General features: G+C 40.3%; 1 protein-coding gene across 1 annotated transcript; it reads right to left on the reverse strand.

Annotated features, from left to right (window-relative positions):
• Positions 1-1,033: 1,033 nt before the first annotated feature.
• Positions 1,034-20,181, reverse strand: gabra4 (gamma-aminobutyric acid type A receptor subunit alpha4). Its single transcript, XM_035668703.1, has 10 exons — positions 20,093-20,181; positions 19,831-19,949; positions 18,522-18,589; positions 17,840-18,060; positions 16,932-17,014; positions 12,826-12,969; positions 12,117-12,269; positions 4,870-5,126; positions 3,448-3,450; positions 1,034-2,027 (listed from the first exon to the last, which is right to left on the reverse strand). The coding sequence occupies exons 1-10, from the start codon at positions 20,179-20,181 to the stop codon at positions 1,494-1,496; spliced, it is 1,671 nt and encodes a 556-aa protein (XP_035524596.1). The 3' UTR covers positions 1,034-1,493.
• Positions 20,182-21,468: the final 1,287 nt, after the last annotated feature.

Raw genomic sequence — 21,468 nt, forward strand, 5'->3', positions numbered from 1 at the left:
AAAGATTTGATTTGGAAATAAAATGTATTGGTTTCTAACTAAAGATATTTCTATTCAGTGTTTTACTAATGTGCTATGATAATGTGATGTTTTTTAATTAAAATATCTTCATTTGGAAGCTTTTCCAAGCAAATTTTTTGTGATTAAATCAGCATATATATTTTTGCCTCCCCACTCCATGAATATTTCTCTAGATCTGCCCCTGTCCTTTGTAGACCTCATCCAGTAACACGTGAGACAGGTTTAACACCATGCAATGCTGTGAAATAATGTAAAACAAACCGGAAACAGGTTCATTCTCACTCTAACATCTGTTAGACACAATTCAATGAGGTGGATGACAGCAGTCAGCTCAGTCTCTTCCCCCAAAGCAGTTGTTGAACAGTTCCTTTATTGTGATAGCCAAATGTCCCTAAACAAACAACCAACTCACTATTTTATTGCTGCGGTGATCTAACTGACGAATGGCTTTACTTTCTGCTCCCTCTATTTATTCATGCAATGACTGTATTTTAATCACTTGCACAATCTTTGTCTACTATTTGGTAACCCATTATGGCAGGAAAGAAGCTTAAATCCTACTGTTACAGGAATTAATAACTTGTCTTTACTACTTTCTGCCCGACTGATCCCCAAATTTCATCTTCAGTATTTCCCGTTTAGTTAATCCATCTTGTATAAGAAAGATGCTTTGCAAGTAGGTACTGTACAAGAGAGGCTTTTCAGGGCTGATCAGTTCCAGGGCCAAAGCTCCACTCGGCCTCAGTTGAGGACTTTTATTCTGACCAAAACCTTTCTTCATTTTAGTGTGACTGTCATTTGGCCAGTATTCAGGAATTATAGTTTATCAGGATAAAGAGAAAGCCCCTGGAAACCACTACCGGAGTCCCTGTGTTCTCTAAAATAATTTAACTTTGCATCATCTAGCCTGCTGGCACCAAAGCAACACATCTTAATATTCAAACTGAAGTACACTGTAATCATTAAATATAAATCCATTTATCCTAATAAATGTATATATTTACATAGCGTCGGTGTAGTTCATTTTCAGGACGGTGGTGCACACATCCAAATATCTTGCCGGGTGCAGGGTACAAAAATAGGAAAATGAAAAAATCCCATGCTTTAACCACGACTGCAGGCCAAAAGGGATCATGAGGCAGTTGAAGCCAGTGAAGACCTTTACAGTCAGATGTAGCACGATATAAAGAGGACAGTAGCATATTCCAGTGTGCAGGTGTTCTTTTCTTCTGTTGACTCAGATATTTCTAATTTGGTTGATTTGTTCCCATGCTTGCTGTTCGAGGACCTTAGGAAGAAAAAATAAATGTATTCTGAGTGTGTTCTCCAGGATATGGAAGTGCTTGGTGAGCACTTTTTGTTTATGTGTTTGGCAAGAACAATAGTTTCCTCTTATTGTTTGCAAACTCCCATAATCCTTAGCTTCCCGTCTGTTAGAAGAAATGAGTTGTCGCTTGTTGCCAAAGCAAAGTCTAGCCGCCTTTTGCCACCACCGTGTCCTTTGATAAGTAAACCACCCAGTAGACCATATTAAAAGCCCCGAAGGACACCGGAAACAGGATCCGTGCATACTTGTCAATTTTGCTGGTTCCACCCATACCAGCAGTAGTGGGCTGAGAGCACGGCGTCTGCTTTAGCTCCAGTTTGTTCCCCATCATCTGGATGCGCTCCAGCTTGGGCCCGAGCAGATGCTGCAGAGACGAGGAGCTGGCGTTCTGCTTGCACGGTGTTGCCGCCATCACGTCTGGTGTGGAAGCTGCAGCCTGCGGCGTGCTCTTCACCAGCTGGGCGGAGGAGGAGGCCACGCTGAGCAGGCTCTCAGATTTGGGGCTGGAGCGGGAGAGGGTGGAGGAGCTGCCGTTGGCTCCGCTGACTAAAGGTCGCAGCGGTCTCGCTCTTCCCACTCCAGAAATATTGGTGGTGGACTGGGCTCTCTGCTGACTGCTGGGCCCTTGGTGGGAAATATAATTCATCCGCTTTCTCAGGTTCCCGTTGGTATCAGGATTCTGTTGACAAAGAGAGAAAACACCAATAATAATCTGTTTATTAAAGTTGCACTGATACAGAAGTTTACCAATATTGGGAGTCTACAGTAGAATCTAAATCAAAGTAATGTCAGCACGGCTCTGAGGGTCACTTACTACTACTACTACTAAGTACTAATTGCTTACCTTTATCCAAGTGTTATAGTATTAAAGTAATGTAACTTGATTACTGTTACTTCTGAATTAACTCAACACCAAATATACAAATAAAAATGAATGAAAATGAATGCCAATAAGAAGTATTGACGAGTGTATTTTATGAGACAACAGAACAATGTAACCTTAGAAACGAAAAGTTTTTTTTTATCTAAAATGTGTCGTATGCTCAATGTGTTTTTAAAGAAAAACTGATGTATATTGAAATTGTAATCCTGCTAAACAATCCCCTTTTTTTACTAAATGTAACTGTAATCTGATCTAATCTAATCTTTTTTTTGTATCCTGATTAATTAACTCAGTTGTAACTCGTTACTCCCCAAGCCAGAATGTCAGTACCTTGTTCACAATTCTTTAATAACATGATTTATTTGAAGAATCCTCATCATAAACTGCTGTTTCAGTCAATATATCTGATTTTTAAAATGTCCAATATCGATTTCTCAGACAAGGCTATATTTTATAGTCCACAATGAGCTATTGATCCGAGTAAGGAAGTTTCATTAGGTGAAGAGATTAAGTGTTACATCATGGTCTGAATAGCGTTTCAGAGGCTTTTTATATCCTTTTAAATCGGTAAATACTTAAATACTATATCTGCTTAAAATATTTAACAAAATTATTAAAACCCTGATAAATACACTTATTTACAAAGTGATAATATTATGCACTGCAAACTAAAGTTGGTCCGAGTGAGTCAGAAGAGAAAATAAAATAAATAAAGCTGAGAAAATTAGGATTCGTAGTTTCCTCCTGTCTGCTTCTCGTTTTGAAGGCATTTGCAGGCAAGGTAAAAACTCACTCGCTTTTCCTTCCTGAAAAGCAACCGGGCAACATAAACCTTGTCATATTGATCTGATTACAGTCCCCCCCCGACACAGATGGCCTTCATCTGGAAGCAGTCGAGTGTGTGCAATACAGATGTCACTTACCGAGGATTTCACTCATTTCACACAAGCTTAAGACAGAAAGTAGGTAGCACTTCATCGGGGCTGTAATGCAGTGTAGCGTCAAAGGAGCTTATCCTTTGAGCGTTGATGTTTTCAAGCAGGGAGAGTGTGATGCTGGTACTAAGGCATTTGCAGGAATAATCCACCCCCCCTGAAACTGAAAGTGTTATTGTGTCCCATGTGCAGCAGAGGAACTATGTGTGTGTGTGTGTGTGTGTGTGAACCATCAACACACCCTGACCCTGTTGCCAAACCCTGGTTAGCGCCAGCAGGACCTGCTCTCGAGGAAAATAGAGTTAATTCCCCCCCCGCCACCCCAACCCAGTGCCAGAGCCTTTTCTGAAACCTATACAGATGTACTCGGGCTGCGTTGCCGTGGCAACCTACTAATCCACTGAAGTGCCGTTGTCACTATACTGCATTCAGGCATGATTACGCCACACTGGGATTTGGACTGGAAGGGGCAACTTAAAGTAGTTAGTGTAAAACTGACACACGCATTGCATGGGTGATGTCAGCTTCAGTGATAAGTTAACAGTAGACCTATATATTTATTTATTTTCATCTCTTTAGAAGGAATACGCACTTCCTCCAGCCATCCCATCTGTAAAACAGTGTTTATCCAGCGCCATAAATGCACTGCTACACACAACAGTGATTTGTAACACATTCATCACATCTGACAAAAAGAGCTCTAAAATAGCTTCATGGCATATTCATGAATCCTGATCCAATCCATATGTCAGCTACCATGGTGTCAATGTAATTTGTTTCAACTAGTGACACAGACATAGGAGATTATGTCAGTGTATTCATGTGGAATTTCAAAATAAAGGTCCCACCGCAAGCACCATAATTGAGGAACACCTCATGATTAGCCGTACACATCTGTGATCTGAAGCTATTTTTGAATGCTGTTTTGTTTTCTCGCTCCTCGTATTTTCTTCTCTAAACCAGAGTCAGCGAATTAGCACATTTTACATTAGCACATTAGCTACATTTATGGCTGAACAAAAGCTAAATTTACCCGGGCTGATCTGGGGGTAACAGGTAAGAAATATTTTAAGTGTTTAATTTTATTGTCCACCTCATTTAACACGTGTTCCAACATGTCGAGCTGTGGTTGACGGAGCAATTATCTGTGTAATCAGGTGAAAGAAACAGGTAGAATTCATATTTTGACCTTTTTCGGGAACAGTGAACACATAATCAACATCATTTGTGGGCGATATACGAAAGCCTAAACATTGTGGACGACCGTAAAATAGTGGTTGCGTGTGTCACCGCCAATTTATTAAAGTCTAGTGCCGTGTTTGTTGTTTGATGTGGAACCACATGAGCTTTCAGAAGCCTGGGATTTAAGTACAGTATGCTCAGATTTGTGGTGCTAAAAACTCATCATAATCTTTTCAGTTCAACAGTGAGATACAAGCAGGTTTTGGTGTTAAATAGAGGCCTAAACGCACATCCTGGGATCAGTTTTCTCCTCTTTTCTTTACATTTCTGAGCCTCTCAGCTCTTATGAGCAGGAGCACAGCTGACGGTCCTCAGGCTGGCCCACTCCTCGCCGTTCAAAAGTCTAGGCTAAAGGCCAGATACAGTAAGCACATAATAAGGGACATGCTGTGTAAGTGCTCCTTGAAGTTAAGTACTATCAGACTATTTGCCACGGCCACTTTGAAGGAAACAAAAATCACCTGCAGCACTTCCTCGCCGTCCTTGACCTTGACAGGCGTTGTTTGGGGTACCGGGGGACATTTGGCTGGCTTCTTTTTGGCCCGCTCGATCTGTGCGTTGGTGAAGTAGTTTACAGCGGCAAACTCAATGAGGGCAGAGAAGACGAAGGCAAAGCACACAGCGATGAACCAGTCCATCGCGGTGGCGTATGAGACCTTGGGCAGGGAGTGGCGAGCGCTGATACTGAGTGTCGTCATGGTCAGGACAGTGGTGATGCCTTCAGTGGAAAAACAGGACAATATGAAACATATCTGTGTTAGAGGTCACCGCATAAGTCCAAGTGTCTAATAAAATACATCTAATTTGTAATAAAAACGATTTACAATTAAGACTAAACATTTATCTGCTTGTGAAACTGCTCTAAGAATGAGAAACCCTGCAAGAGATTTTCTTCGTGTCGTTGCCAAATAAATGATGATAGAGATCATTTGCACAGTGTTCAATAACCCATGTACAGTATGTTGCTCCTCATCAGCATATTTCATTAACTGAATGCAGGAGGATAAAGAACAGAATACGTTCGGCTCTCTGGAATGGGAGACAAAAAGAAGTGTTTACACCTACATTGATTGAATGTTTTTTGGGGTCTTTTGGGCCACTTAGGGGGCCATGGCAACAAGCTGTACACATATAAAAAATTTACTTATTAACAACTTGATATGTGTTGGCAAAAAGTTAGCAGTTTACACATCCAGTAGACACAGAGAAACATTCATTTGGAGTCGTGTTTCCTGCTACCAGGCGAATGTTAGTTCAGTATTTACTCTTCTTTTAGCTCCATTTTGGTCTTTATCACCTCCTAAGGGAAATAATTGGCTCTTTAGCTGCTAAATGCTCCACTATGTTCACCAGCTAAAAGCTAACTTATTCTGTCTGTTGTTTGGTGCTGGGTGCCTTTTTTTGTTGAAAACAGCTTAGCATCAAACATCAGGCAAGGTTAGCTGGTGAAGAAAGTGGATATTCAGCAGCTAAATATCCATATATTTCTCTCAGGAGTCAGTGAAGACCACAACAGATCCAAAACAGGAGTGAAGCTGAGCTAACATTTAGCTAAAAGTAAGTTTTTATGAGAACAGTGTGTGTGTGAAGCAGTAAAGCTACGGGCCATGAAACAAAAACAATGAAAAACACTAAAGAATAAAGGAACTGCATGATGATTCTCTGTGGGTTCATCACTACAAACAATGTCTTTCACATTACAAATATATTATTCATTGTTAAAGGATCAGTGTGTAAGATTTAGTGGCATCTAGCGCTGTAGTTGCAGATTGGAAATCCCTTGTCAGTTCTGTAGATAAAAACAGTTAATTTTAAGGCAACAAAAACATAATAATTCTTATTTTCAGCTGATTATACACTAATGAAAACATACATATGGATATTATATCCAATTTCTGCCAATAGATCCTCCTAAATGTTGCAAACTGGACCTTTAATTTAAAAACATTTATCAGCACAACTTCATTCTGTATTAAGCTTCAACCATATTACACTTTTTTACACATTAACAAGCTAACATGAACAAATTATGGTAAGATATTTTCCTTCAGTGTGACTGTCACTACCACCTCTCTCTTTTTTATCCATTTTCACTGAGATGTAGTCAAATGTACTTCACGGAGGACAAACAACTGCTTCGCCAGTTAAGGTTTAACCTGGCCAATAGGATTATTTCTGCCTGCAGACAAACTCTGCCTCCAAATAGCTACAAGTCTGATGTGTATCAAAAGATATATCGTCACTGAGAGATTACAGTTTCCTAAATGTATGTGTATCTCCTACTCCACACCAGCAACCGTGGACTACCCCAACTGTACAAACAATGTAAGTGAAGGGAGTTTATACCACAAAGAACTAAAGGACACATTTGACTTTGCTGTACCAATAGAGATACCGTACAAATAAATCGAGAACCTAATCTGGCCAGCACACAAGGTCACATGTGTAACAGAAGGTTACTGTATAAGCCTGTAGCTCATCATTTGTCCTTCATATTATTAACCAATAGCAATAATGTGATTTGGAGAAAATCCCCTTTACGTTGGAGACCTGGAACAATCTGTGCTGCAGAGTCCTTGCCCAACATAAATTCATCCCCCGCGCCCCGGACGTGACCGCCATATAATTACCTGTCAATCAAAACCAGCTGGGTGACATTGATAGGTGAGCTGCGGCTTGAGGCCACAGACGGAGGATATTAACCTCTAATATAAAGCTGTTCTCAACATAAGAAAAAAAAAACGAGATGGTTGATAGATATACTGGAACTTTGCATACGTTAAAAGCTTTCATGTCTACAGTGCAACTAATAAAGAAATAAATATGTGTTAATAGTGCAGTGCTGTACTGTATTTGAGCCTTTTTATATTTGAGTAGATACGTTTGCTTTCACTTATTTGATTGTAGTGCTACAGTTGAGCTACCAGTCAACCAATTAGATCTTTACACCGACTGTTTCATTTTCACCTCCGCACAATGACAAGACTGCAGCCTGCGGGGATATTTTGGTACCTTAGATACTGAAAATAGAAAAACAGATGCTAAATACCACAGTTTAGAGGGTACAGACAAATCTAGTCTCTAAATAAATAGTTCAATATCTGTGTCAAAGTGCTAGACGAGAAGATCTGGTATCACTTTATTTACAGTTGTGTGCATAAGACAAATGGGGTTATGGGTTAATGTCATTGTCTTTTTTTTTGTCTTTATAATATTTTAGTTATAGTCAATGTATGCTTCTCAACAGCAGATAGTCTTTATTGTTATGCACCAATATACGAAGGGAAATGCCTTGTATATACAAAACCTACCTGGATATAAACCTGATTGTGATAAACATTCAGAAGATTCCTTCATGGTTACGACAGATTCATGGCAATTGTATGCACCCGCTCTCAAATAAAGTGTTACAGAGGATTCATATGAACCTCATGTCTGTCCATTAAATACAGAGCTGGAGCCAGGAGGCAATTAGCTTAGCTTAGTAAAAACACTAAAAGCAGCTTGAAAACAGCTAGCTGAGCACAAAATACATTTACCAGAACCTCTAATTAACATCAGCCACTACATCTGTGCGAAATATAATAATCCAATGTGCTTGGCTTTTGTTCACTAAAGTATTGACTACAGTGAGAAATATTTATGGCACAACACAATGTAGAGATTAAGTAAACACAGGCTATAATTAGAAACTAATAAATAATTGTACGTATAAAATCCTCCCATTTCTACACTGAAAACCATTAAAAAAGTCAATTAATTGATTAGTTTTTTAACTACTAAATTGATCGTCAGCTATTTTGATAAACAATTATTAATTTTTAGTTAATACAATTTTAAGAAAACCAGATATTTTAGGATGTCACCTTAGGCTTTGGGAAACATTGATTTTCATAATTTTTTGACATTTTATGGAGCAAACAACTAATCGATTGATTGAGAAAATTATCATCTGATTAATCAGTAATGTTGCAGCCCTATTTACCTTTGCTTTAAACCTTGTTTCTTCTTGATGCCACAATCGCTTGCATCAGGATGAAAGTGAATAAATTTAACAGTTTCTTCAGTTAAAAATCTAATAATGAATTCTCAGCCCAATAGACACTTACACATTAAGATTTTAAAACTAAAATATCAAAATGACTGTTTACATGGCTTCTCCTGTGATGTAACCTGCAAAACATCATGCATGACTACACAGAGCACCTTGAGGCTCAGTTAACTAACACACGCAAATGGACAGAAACACAAAGTATCAACTCTCCCCAAAACCACAAAATGTCATTTTTATATTATGTTTGTGTGCCGATTAAACAAACTAGATACACTGTGTTAATTAATGCACTTCAGAAGAGAGCCAGAGTTGCTGTTTCCCCTTGCTTACAGTCTTTATGTTAAGATAAACGTGTCTCCTAGCTCCATTTATGTAATTCAGACACAGACATGAGAGAGTTATCATACTTCTCATCTTACTTCTCACAAGGAAAGCGAATCAATGTGTTTCCAAGAGCCATCTGACCTCCTCTACCATTAAAGGCCACACCTGCACGCTCTCATTCCAGACAAGCTTCAGTTATAGAAACAAACCATTTGATGCTGTGAATGAGCTTGTTAAAAAATGTTGCTTTTTCTAGCCAAGAAGCTCCAACCCTAATCATCCCTCCACTCCTGTTTGTCTTCCTGACAAACTGCCTCTTCCTCGCTCACAGCAGGACACAGTGGTTGAGTCACCAAGGCAGGAAGTCAAAACAGAGTGTGGCTGCAGGGAGGAAGAGGAGAAATCCAAACACAGACCACCCTCCCTCCCCTTCCCACCCCAACCTCACTCACCACCGCCACACACGTGTATTTAAACACAGCGGATAACAGCAGAAATCCGCTGCCTCAGAGGCTCAACTGATACGACAATAGTTGCGCTGCTGTGATGCCTCTGTCATTCTGGACAGTTTGGGGCGGGGAGGCGGGGACCGTGCAGCTGGACTGTCAGATACATTGGTCACTGCGGGAGAGCGGCATTGATCCCCTGGTGCTTTATTACACTGCACAGTACTGAGAGACACTTCTAGGGTCGTGCAGCGTTTTTCTGCTCAGTTAAAAAACTCAAAACATAAACTATTCAGTCGACAGCAGAAACTTACACTGTGTCTGTCAAATGCACTGAATGGATACAGGTGACACTACAGTGTGTGTGTCATTACGGCAGTTGGTTGTTTGGTCACCATTAGTGATTCAGTATGCTGTCATAGTTTGACTAAATGTCACTGCAAGCCAACAGCAGCCCCATTATTATAATTAAAGGGGAACTCCACCAATTTTTAAACATCAGTCTGTTTACAGGTCTTGGGGAGAACTATACATAAAGCCTTTCGGAGGGAGCTGCATGAATTCTGATAAATTAGTTGGTCCGGAAGTGAGAAACACGTGAGATTACGAGACTTTCTGTAACCCGCTCCTCATCTTTGCTTGAGACTCGCGGCTTAGGGCTAAATTAGCAGCTACACACCCAAATCTCTGACCGAACTGTCAGCAGTCGAGTTGTATTCTGGGTAATGTAGATATCAGATTTTTAATGTGTGGAATAAAACAGACGATATCTCTTTTTTTTCTCCATCAATATTGATTTTGTAACTGTTCAGTTTAACGAATGTGATGCATAAATCGGTGGAGTTTTAAGCACCACAATAGAAATAAATTAACATTTTGTCATCCCTGATGCTTGTACTGGGGATTATGTGTTATTTATCCTTTCTATTTGGTAATAATGTAGTTATATATGTTATTAAGCCAATAATAACTGCTTAATAAGCTCTTAACAAAATAATTTAGTCCGGGTTCCTTTTTCCAAAAAGTAATTGACACAAAGTCAAATTGACGTTTCACAGCCAGCAACCAAAGGTTCTGCTTGTAACTGATCAATAAAGCATTAGTTAATGATTTACAATGTATGTCATTGATATTTAGTTCTCTCCACATACTTCTAGCATCATGAACAGTCTACATGTCACAGAGCTGAAAGAATAACACCTGACACTGACACTGTTTTTCTTTCTCTCTCATTAGTCATGGTGATACATTAAAATTACCCGTTGTAAATGGTGCTTAAACATAATCTATCAGAACTACTTACAAAATGGAGGACAAGCGTCAGTGCCATTATCATTGAATGACTTTCCTTCAACATAATGGATGGTTGACAAAGTGAGAGGTCTGTTAATGATAAAACAACAACACCTAGGTCTGGTTTTAGTAGTTCTGTCTGTTATTCTGCCTCTCCATCAACACACACACACACACATCGGTCTATTCTAGGACTGGGACCCAAATGTTGTGCCAGGGGAGCCAGGGAGAGCGTAACTGGGTCACAGGCCAAAAAGCTGAAAGCAACTGATAACGCAGAAATCATGGATAATTCAACAATCTTTGAAAATGTGATAAAATACCGAGCATAAAGGTCCAGTGTGTAATATTTAGGAGGATACTGGCAGAAATGGAATATTAATATGTATGTTTTCATTAGTGTATAATCACCAAAATATAGAAATCGTGGTGTTTGCGATACCTTAGTGAGAGCCCTTTTTATACATGGAGTCTGCTATGTTTCTACATTAGCCCAGAATGGACAAACCTAGATTTGGCTGCAAATAGTTTTGTAGGCACCGTAGTTTCTCCTTCGCTCTCGGAAAGGGAGGGTGAGCAACTATCTGCAACTACATCGCTAGATGCTACAAAATCTTATACATAGGCCACTTTAAATTAACTTCAGACTTTTAAAAAGATTTATTCTGTGGTAAAGAGAGAATCCTGATTATATAGTATTTTTTGTGTAAAATTAAATAACTGTGGAGTGCATTGGTAGCCAAATGTTTATGATGCATCCCGCAGGGTCAGTCAGCGGCCGCATTATCACCGGTTCAGTTACAGACAGCAACCATAACTTTAAGCCTTAATATAATTTAAACAGGTGAATAAACCCCTGTACAGTTATCATGAACAGGACATGTTTATTTCTGTTGTAAAGTTGGGCATTTTAACATGAGGGCTTATGGAGATTGATCACTTCTGCAGACAGCCTCAAGTGGCGGAACTGCAGCTTAAGTCGGCTTCAGTTGCCACGGATGTTCCTATTTGTTCATAACCCTCTCTCCCCTGTTTCCTCTCTGCCTCTGCTGTCCAATAAAAGTGAAAAAAATGCTAAAAATAATCTTTATTATATTATATCTTTATAATTAAAAACCTGTTGATACCTACAATCCAAATCCAAACTACCCCCTGGTGCATCTTGCCTCTAACAACTACTTCAAATACTCTCGCGGGGCCCATCATGGTTTTATTACAGTTTCAACCCATTTAGAGGGATATTTATATTTCATCTTGAGAGGATTGTGATAAGCCAAAACAATTTTTGTAGATCCACATTCGTTGTCTTTGCTCGAGGCATCTTTGCTTAGACGTTTTCTTCCTTTATGTAGTCAGCTGTTCATTCTTCCACTTAAAACCTGTTTTACAACTAATAGCATTTCACGTAGCAATCTTAATATAAAAAAAAACAGTTCTCTTTATAGCTCTTTATATTCCCAATAATCACCTCACACTGTAAAATCACCTTGTTGTTCAGTGAAGAGACACTCAAGTTGGCATGCAGGCATATAATAAATAAACAGAGAGCAGAAAGGCTGTGCAGGATGAGGGATGTGTGAGGTCTACTTACCGAAGACTGTGCGTGCCGGGACGGATTCTTTATTTATCCAGAAGGACACTTGGGAGAGGATTACTGTCATTATGCAGGGGATATACGTCTGAATCATGAAGTAGCCCATTTTACGTTTTAAGTGGAAGTAGACCGTCATCACCACATATTCACCTGGAGGATCAACAGGAATGAATTAGTTTAACAAAGAATTTAAAGTTGCAGGCTGACAGATTTCAGTTAATGCAGCTTTAGACAGACGTCACATTTGATTCTATTTGATCATCCTCTATATTTTAGTGACCCCCATCCATTCTCACCTAAATGGACACATGCCACCTGTTGCAACTTCCTGCTGCTAAAATCTTTTTTTGGATCCTTCAGTATTTATGAAGTGAAAGCCTTGACTCATGATATTAACAGTGTTTGAATTCAAGAGGCCGGAGTCTAAATCCTTCCAATATCTACCACCCGTGCTGCTTTTCTACAGTATTTGTCCTGTCATTCATGTGGAAATACACAGTAGACCTGGCAAATCTACCAGGTTTGACATAGTACAATGCACACAGACAGCTGAACATCTCTTCTTTCTTTCAATAAAAGATAGTCGACTCTTTTTTTGGAGAAATAAACAACCAAGTGCATCACATCAAACGCTGCAAACATTTAGCTTGAAAGCATTCAGTATAATTCAGTATATTAAAATGGCTAAAGGACGAGCGAGTCTCACCTGTGATGGATTGAATCGTTTCACTGGAGACCGTCTGGCCGATGAGATCGTACTGAACGAGGCTGGAGGACTCGGGAGGGACCTCCACTGAATGCTGAGGCCCTTTGGTCCAAGTATAGATCACCTCTGTTTTAGGGTAGGCATCTGTGGGCGGACAGCAAAGCCACCCCGATGTGAGTCACTTACTGTAAGATGTGAAGTAAGTAGCAATGTATGTTCTGTGTATGTATGTATGTAATCATCCATCCAGTTACTGAGTCCTGCCTATTATCATATTTCTCCTGATTAACCATTATTGATCGTTTAAAAGCCTTTTTAAGTCTTTAGAATTACTTTATTCCACTTTTTTTCACACTTTTTGTACAGCCTCTGATTTTTGGTTTGCCAACATGTTTAAATGATGAGACATCAATTGATATAATAGATTATTTTCTACATGCTGTCCACTCTTCTAATTTAGGCTGGGTTGTTTCTTATTAGGTGAGTGGTATAGCTATTTATAGCAGTTTAATACAAGCTATTTAATATAGTTTACTTATATTTGGATACATATTATGGACTTATTTATGAAATGTCTTTTTGTCCCCTCCCTTCTTCTGCAGCCTGTGCTGAATGAGTCTCTTTAAGTTATTTAGGAGGATGTGAGTCTCTGTTCAGTTATGATGAAGACACACCTGCTTCAAAACGTTAGTAATTTAATAAAGTCTGCTGCCTCCAGTAAACTTTAGACTACAGCTCTGAAGTCTCTCCTGATACCTGACGCCACTTCTTTGTGAACATCAACTAAAATACAAGAGCAAACGTTAATATCCTAATTCTTATTCTTGAATACACATTTCCTTCAATTTGAAGGTTTTAAGTTAAAATGATTACTGCTCATTGTTTCTCCAAGGCAAAAAGCCTCTGAAGCAGCATCACAGGACACTAAAACTCTCCACTGACTAATTAATTTTTTAGCGGCTACCAGCCCTGTGAGGCAGCTTGACCCCTCACTTCTATTCAAACATAGGGAACCTCGGGAGTAATTAATTTACTATTCTGCAAGACAAATAAGGAGAATGTTTCATCATATGTCACTGAAATGGCACCGATTGGCTGACATTTTCTAATAGAAATACACATCCAATCCACTGAAACCAATGCAATGTGGTTGGAGTCAAAGTTCACAGGAGGTCCCATCTGTCATTTTTTACTCACTGATGCATCATCCTGACATCCAGCCTCCTACAAAAGTTGAAAAGGTCAGATAAATTCTCTATTGTCTTTAATTTAACAATACTTTAAGTCATACATTTATTTCCCAATATTGCCTCGTCAGAGCATTTTTCTGTTTGTATCCTGGCGAGGTTGGCCAGTCTGCGGACGCACAAGGAAAATGCCAGTTGTCTGTGCCTGCCACTCCCTATGGGACCCCACATCGGCAGGATACCAACTGTGCTGCCAAAATGAAATGACTCTGGTGTGTCATGGAGTGGAACGCAATGCCTGTGCACACAAGTCCAGATGGAGAAACAGAAAAGGAGACGGAGAGAGGGAGGGAGAAAGAGAGATGTAGAAAAAATGACGGCAGGGCAGACAGAGAGAAAATTAGCACACACACACACACACACACACACACACACACCAGCTATGGAAAATAGCTGCATAGGTCTGTACTATCCTGAGGCAGAGGAAGGGATTCTGACCTTTCCTTTGCTTCAGGCCACATCAGATCCATGGTCGCTTCCTCCTGACTGGAGGCTAGCAGCAGCAGAGCAGGATGGTGAGACGAGGAGGAGGAGGAGGAGGAGGAGGAGGAGGGGGAGACGGATGACAATAACTGAGAAAATGTGAATTTGTCCTCTGCAATGTCACCACACTGGGTAATTGATGGCGGATTGGGTGAGTGTAAAGGCAAACTCGTTGTCTTTTCCTTTCCTTTCTCTTGCAGATGTAATCTTCAAATTGCTGCTCTTCTCCGATAAGACGGAGCTGCTCTATTTGAGAGACTCCTTTATTTGAGATAAGTCATTTCTGCTGACCAGTAGTCCCAATATAAACACTGGTGCTGAGCTAGGGTTTCATTGTTCACAATGAAGAATGAAATACTTCATTATTTAGTATTAGCATTCAGTCGCTTTGTGTCAGACAAAGTGCTCAGCTCCTCAGCACTCTTTTCAGCACAGAATCCATTTCAGCGCCAAGAGGAGAATAGTCATGTGATCCAGCTTTTCAGACCAAACCAGGGCAAACTTTATATTTGTGACAGACTTCCTTACCTTCCTAAACTCATTTATATATCATTTAAATTAACCATAAAAAGCTAGCAGCTAAAATCAAGCAACTGAGATGAACGGTAATCGTTTCCATTGGTGTTAAATAAATAGTTCGACAATTGTTTCCTTTAATAGCACTTGCATTTCTGTCTGGTAAATATGAAGCATTTGCCTGCAGTCGGTTAGCTTAGCTTAGCACAAACACAGGTAGAAACAGCAAGACGCTTGGTAATTTTTACACTTTGTGCAAATTAGACAAACAAGATTTAACATGTTAATTAGTGAGTTTTAGAGGCAGACTAGCTGTTTCACCCTGTGTCTTTATGCTAAGCTAAGCTAACCGACTGCAGGCAAATGCTTCATATTTACCAGACAGAAATGCGAGTGCTATTAAAGTTAACTGGCAGCTGGCTGCTGGCAGCTGGCTGTAGCTTCATATCTGGTACCAAGTCTTTTCCTTTAATAATCCTGTTTTTTTCCCCCTGCTCCCTCTCACTGAAGTCACTTAAGTTTTTGAGAACTAAATTCAGGTAAGCTAAAATAAAGTCAAACCTCTGCTGAAACTAAATCCTGTGTTTTAATTGCGAATTGGGATGCCTCCTGTTTAGTGATGTAAAGCAATCCAGTGGGTCTCCTGTGAAACGACACCGCGAGGCACAACATATAAAATGTAGTGTGGAGGCCGGCAGACGCTGCCAGTCTTCTCGGCAATCGGTTTATCTGTTCAGTTACTATAATAATGATTCAGACGTAACCTGCTGTAATGATTCATTGATTACACGTAGTACAAACACGATTAGCTATAATCACTTTGTAAATGACATCTTGCATGTCTCATATTTTCGTATTTGAGGCAACATACTGTAGATGTATCACTGGCCACCAGTTAGCTGCAAGTGCACAGCTGGTTTAAATTTGTCCTGTCAGAGCAAATCAGCAAACATCTGGTTGTTGGTTACCCTCTTCGTCTGCTGTGTACTTTACTCTTAGTGTAACTGCCTCACGTTGTCAGTTTGGTCACTGCTATTTTTGGTTCCTACCTGTGATGTAGTATTTTTGGAGGTGAACCTAATTGCTGTTGCCATTCTAGTGTTCCCGCACGACTCAATTAATCAACACCTTGCAAGTAAAGTGCTAGCAAAGTTAAAATATTAAAAACATACACATATTAAAAGACTGAAAACAAGAACAAGGACGAAGCAAGCTAGGTTTAGTGCCTCTTGTGCCTCTTAAGCAGTAAGCAGTCGGACGAGATATGTTTAATTTCTATACAGTAAAGAAAGTGTAAACATTATAGTATATATATATAACGTTACTGAATAAATAAATGTACAAGTGAGTGATTGTTTTTTTATGGTTAAGTTTTGCTTTGTATGTGTGTGTGTTAGTGTATGCTAGGTGCTATATGCGACCTGTTATACAGTTAAAATGGCAAAAACTGTATAAGACCTACATGCATTTTGCTATTTTATTTTTCAGCTTTAATCCAGTTTGTCTGTCAGGAGGAATAAATCCTGCTTTTAACCATAACCTTGTGTCCACTACTGGAGGGAGCTACACTTATATTAGATATAATTATATATTAACATCGTTTACTGACCATGTCTCTCTATCTCTGTTTCTACCTCTTTATATATTCGTTAGTCCCTTACCCTAACCTTAATCCTTAAAACTAAGTCTTAACCGTCAAACAGCCTTTTTAACTTGTGATTTCCTGCATTCTGGTCCCCATAAACCTGTTGGACCCCACAAGTGAGCTCCTGGTTTTTGGACACCACAGATGTAGTAAAACAAGCCCCCACACTTACACACACACACATACACACACACACACACGCATAGAGGACTTACAACTTCCAAACTTGAGGGGGCACGCATGTCCATCCATGGGGAAGTCCACAAGCTTCATGGGACACTCGGCACTAATAGTCAACCTGTTGCAGTATAAAAGAAGAGCTGCTCAATTAAAGATCACACAAAAAAACTCACACATGCATCCAGAATATGTGCAAAAATTAGGCACTATTTAGCATTCAGTGAGTTTCACTTCATATGTTTCTAATAAAGAAGCTTGTAATCGCTAAATGTGAGCATGCACTGTTGATTATTCTGATATGAATGCATATCAGTGATGAGATAGAAGGTTTTTACCAAACCCTGTTCACTAAAAAGGCAAAGGAGCCGGTTTTTGACTGCTATATTGAATTTAAGATTGAAACATTTGGCAGCCTCTGCGCTGTTGACACTGTGAGCCACTGGGTTTGATTTCACAGCAAATTTGCTTGATTGCTTTAAATCAAACAAAGTCTGTCTTCTCTCTTTCTCCAACTTTTTTTTAATTAGCACAAACACAAAACTATAGAATATGAATCATGAGAAGAGTCGATTCCCCCATCAGCCATTACACATTATGTTAAAATAGCAGGAAATAGACATATAGTCATTTAACATAACAGTATGATCTAAGTTAGGCTAAAGTATTGGTTTATTATTCATCAGGTGTTTCATTTTAATAGATGGCAGAGGTGGGACCAAGTCCATTGTTTTGCATGTTCCAAGTCGTAAACTTTGAGTTTTGAGTCTTAAACAAGTCTTAATGAACTCTTCACCAAATATAATGCAATTTTAACAACACAGCGAATAATACAAAATCATCTTTGGTATCATTTGTTCCAACTGATACTGCAAGTCAAGTCTGAAGTTTGTGGCTTGAGTCCACACACTTATCATACAGTGATGGAGTGAAGCTACTGCAGTACCTCATGGTGTACAGAATGGTGCCATTCTTCATGATGCGGAAAAGCTTGTTGGGAGCCGTCATGTTGTGAGCGACTGACTTCTTGCCATTCCTGAAGAAGGTGTCCGGTGTCCACACTTTAGTCACCATCAGGTTGTTCAGCCTCAAAATCTCTATCGGGCCCTCGTACCTCAACCTCCGGTCCACCCACGTCTGCCTGAAGAACACGTCCATTGTGTACTCCTAAGACAGGGAAATGAATTGCAAGAACAAACAGAAGAGGTTGGAAGGTGGGATGGTATTGCTTCATGACTATCTGCATTAATCTGGAAGAAAGTCTGCTAAATAAAACATCTTATTTCCATGGATCTTCCACTGGAGCATAATTTGACTACCTGGAACAAAGTTCTGTGAACTTAAGGTGCATGCACTGTAAGTATTAACAGTATTAAAGGTCCAGTGTGTAGGATTTAGTGGCATCTATTGGCCCTTTCTAGAGATAGTGTTTGGTCTGTCGGTTCAACATGGAAGGCGACCTGTGGTGGCTCATTCAAGGGTAACAAAAACACAATGATTCTTATTTTCAGGTGATTATAGACTCATAAAAACATATGTGAATATTATATTTCATTTCAGTCAATAGATCCTCCACTATGCTGCACACTGGACTTTTAATATAAGACATTTAAAGTGAGGGTACATACCATTTCAACATCTGACACAGGCCCAAAACTTGTCACGTAAATGTCGGTCTTGACCTCAGTCACAGGACCTATAGAGTCAATGAAACAGACAACAAGTGTCACATTTAATAACTGTTTCCTGTTTTAAATCCCTCCGTGTCACAGCCCAGCCTCACACCAGTCTTATTTACACTTTTGTGCATAAACAGTCTTTATAAACCTTACAGCCCCATCAAGCCCCAAAAAGACACGCAAAAGCTTATCTCATCCAGAGCCTTCGCATAATGGAAGTGAAAAAATAGCTTAAAAGATGTAAAAACATAATCCTGTTTGTTGTGTGTGTGTTTTTTTTTTCCTTCAGTGAATGAATGTGGAGGCAGACGTTGTTTATAAGTGCAGGGATAAGCAAAACCACAGTGTGCACATTTCTGTTGACAGGCTGCTTCTTCTTTTTTTGCACATAAACTAATGAGATGTCTCTTTTAGAAGAAAACGCTGCTTATTAACACGTCCTGGTTTTCAGACATGATGTGCAGGAAATCCAAATCCGCACTTCTAGCGCTTGAACTCTGCATTTAAGCGTCGGACATACACACCATTATTATATAACTTGCAAACGTGCGAGCTTAGAGGCCCCCTTCGCCAGACTGCAGAGCCACACCAGGCTTACAGGATCAAGTCTGAAACACGATGTCACATCCCGTGTGTCGTGAAACACCACGAAGCATACAATGCAAGTCTCCCACACAGAGAACATGACACTGTTGCTATAATGTCCCCATTATGAGTTGTGCACCACGTCCACTGCATGTCCTGGAAGAAGCATCGCTCCTCTGATGCTTTTTCCGTCAGATTTCTTCCATTTTCCTTCCATTTTTCTCCTGTTAATGGGTTTTATGGAGGAGTTTTTAGGGCCTAAAGATAGTGAAATGTCGGACTATACAAATACAACTGACTTGACTTGACTTACATGGTGTATTTGGTGCTCAGTGGTGAGTTTACAGTCATTTTAATGCACTTAAAAAAGTCAAATAAAAATAAAGTTCAAGTGTTTCAGAGGTTATGTATGATTGCTGTGCGTAAAAAAATGACTTATAATGTATGTTTGGTGCTCAGTAGTGAGTTAACAGCTACATTATTGCGCGTTATGGCGTATTTTAACCTCATATGGCACAAAAAAAAGTAAAATAAAAGATAAAGTTGCCTCTTCCCTCTTTTTAATTTGAAGATGCACAGTGTGCCAGTGCTGTCGTGTGATTACTATCAGCAGTTTTCATATGGAAAATGCTTCATAGTGCACAAAAATAATCGCATTTATTTCCCTACTTACCCCCGAATCCAGGTCGCAGCCTGTTGTCATAGCCGTCCAGAAGTCGGTCTAAAATGCGAGTAAAATTCTCCGGATAGATCCTTTCATCCTTCTTTGTCTGTCCAGAGATTTTCTTTACACTAGAAAGAAGGAAAAAAAAAAAAAAGAATCAGGAAACCATAACTTCAAGAAAAAAACCAAAGAAGAGGAGAGAAGCCTTATTAGTGTCGTTTTTTGTCTGCTTTCAGCACCACGGACAGAGAGAGACACTGTGGGGACTCACCAAGTCGCCAAACAGAAAAAGTAGAAGAGGGTCCGAATAAAAGCGGGGCGCATCGCTGTCACCGTCTCCTTCTTCTTGGCAGAAACCATCTTTGCATGCCATACTTCCAAGCCCTCTTCACATGTCACCACGCCAGATGTCTGTGTCCCGGGGAAACGCAGGGAGGGAGACGCGGCGACACACAGAGGGCAGAGCGGCGCAGAGAGGGAGCAAGTTGAGCCTCTCTCCGCGCTCCTGCAGTGTCTCTCCGCCAGACGCCACACACACACACACACACAGACACACACACAGACACACACACACACTCAGGCACACACACACACCTTCACCCTCAGCCCCCGGTCACCTCTCGTCCAGATCCGAGCTGCTGGTGCTGCTGCTGCTGCTGCTGGTGGTGGCATCCAGAGAAAGAAACAATCCAATCCCTCTCTCTCTCTCTCCACTCCTCTCTCTTCCACTCTCTGTTTGCTTCTCTCTTTCTCTCCCTCCCTCCACAGCTCTTTCACTCTCTCTTCTCTGTCTCTGTTTGCTTTTCTCCTTCTCCCCTCTCTCTCTTTCTCTCTCTCTCACACACACCTGCTTTGGACAGAACACACATTAGACGTGCAGTGCTTTGAAATGACTTCTGACTTCCCTGGGAAAGAGAGGATGCAGAATGTGGAGGCCTAGTTCTTCTCCTCAGCGCCCCATATGAGCATTTGGCGTTTCCTGACACCCTGACCTCACCCTGCATTTCAAAATCACGCATAGAGCAACACTTTTTTGCTCTAAATGCTCCTTTAATGTCCTACATGTGCTCCCTGCGTGCCCTTTGACCCCCAGCCTCCGTCAGTGTCCATCACTCCTGCTGCTCTGTGACATTGCTATACGCAGCTTAGCCTACATGTTGAACTAGTTTCAGGAATTGCATTGGTGAGCGCCTGTGTTAAGATTCAAATGGGTCAGTCTTGTCGCAATACGCAATCACACACACACACATGCATATACACACACAAAGGCACACAGGTACTGTATAGAGGAACTGGGACAAGCCACATGCTGCTTCACAGATTTCTCTGCACCTGGGACAAGCACAAGACCTTCACTCTGTGTGTGTGCGAATGTGTGTGTGTGTTTGGGTATGTAAAGTGAGAGCATGTGTGGCTCTGAAGGTGAAGTGCGGGTAAATCTCGCAGGATAAACAAGATGTCTGGGTTCCACCACACTGGCTTTCCTGATTAGTTTTGAAGTGCATACAGTATATACACACACACTCACACTGGGCTGAAACAGAAGCCACTTAGTGTGAGGGGAAGGTGAGGAAACATTATGCTAATATGTTACATGCGAGCTGAAGTCATGTGTGGTGTAGTCTTATAACGCAGCTCCCAATCCCC

The sequence above is a fragment of the Morone saxatilis genome, unplaced genomic scaffold (assembly GCF_004916995.1).
Source record: "Morone saxatilis isolate NCDOM2014 unplaced genomic scaffold, NCSU_SB_2.0 Contig22, whole genome shotgun sequence".
Taxonomy (NCBI): Eukaryota; Metazoa; Chordata; class Actinopteri; family Moronidae; genus Morone; species Morone saxatilis.

What these genes read in the sequence shown, in the direction of transcription:
- gabra4 (XM_035668703.1), bottom strand. Translation starts at nt 20,181, where the DNA reads ATGGTTTCTGCCAAGAAGAAGGAGACGGTGACAGCGATGCGCCCCGCT. An exon ending in CCCCCTCAAGTTTGGAAGTT is followed by an intron (nt 12,970 to 16,931) that starts GTAAGTCCTCTA and finishes GTCCGCCCACAG; the next exon opens with ATGCCTACCCTAAAACAGAG. An exon ending in AACGATTCAATCCATCACAG is followed by an intron (nt 12,270 to 12,825) that starts GTGAGACTCGCT and finishes TTGATCCTCCAG; the next exon opens with GTGAATATGTGGTGATGACG.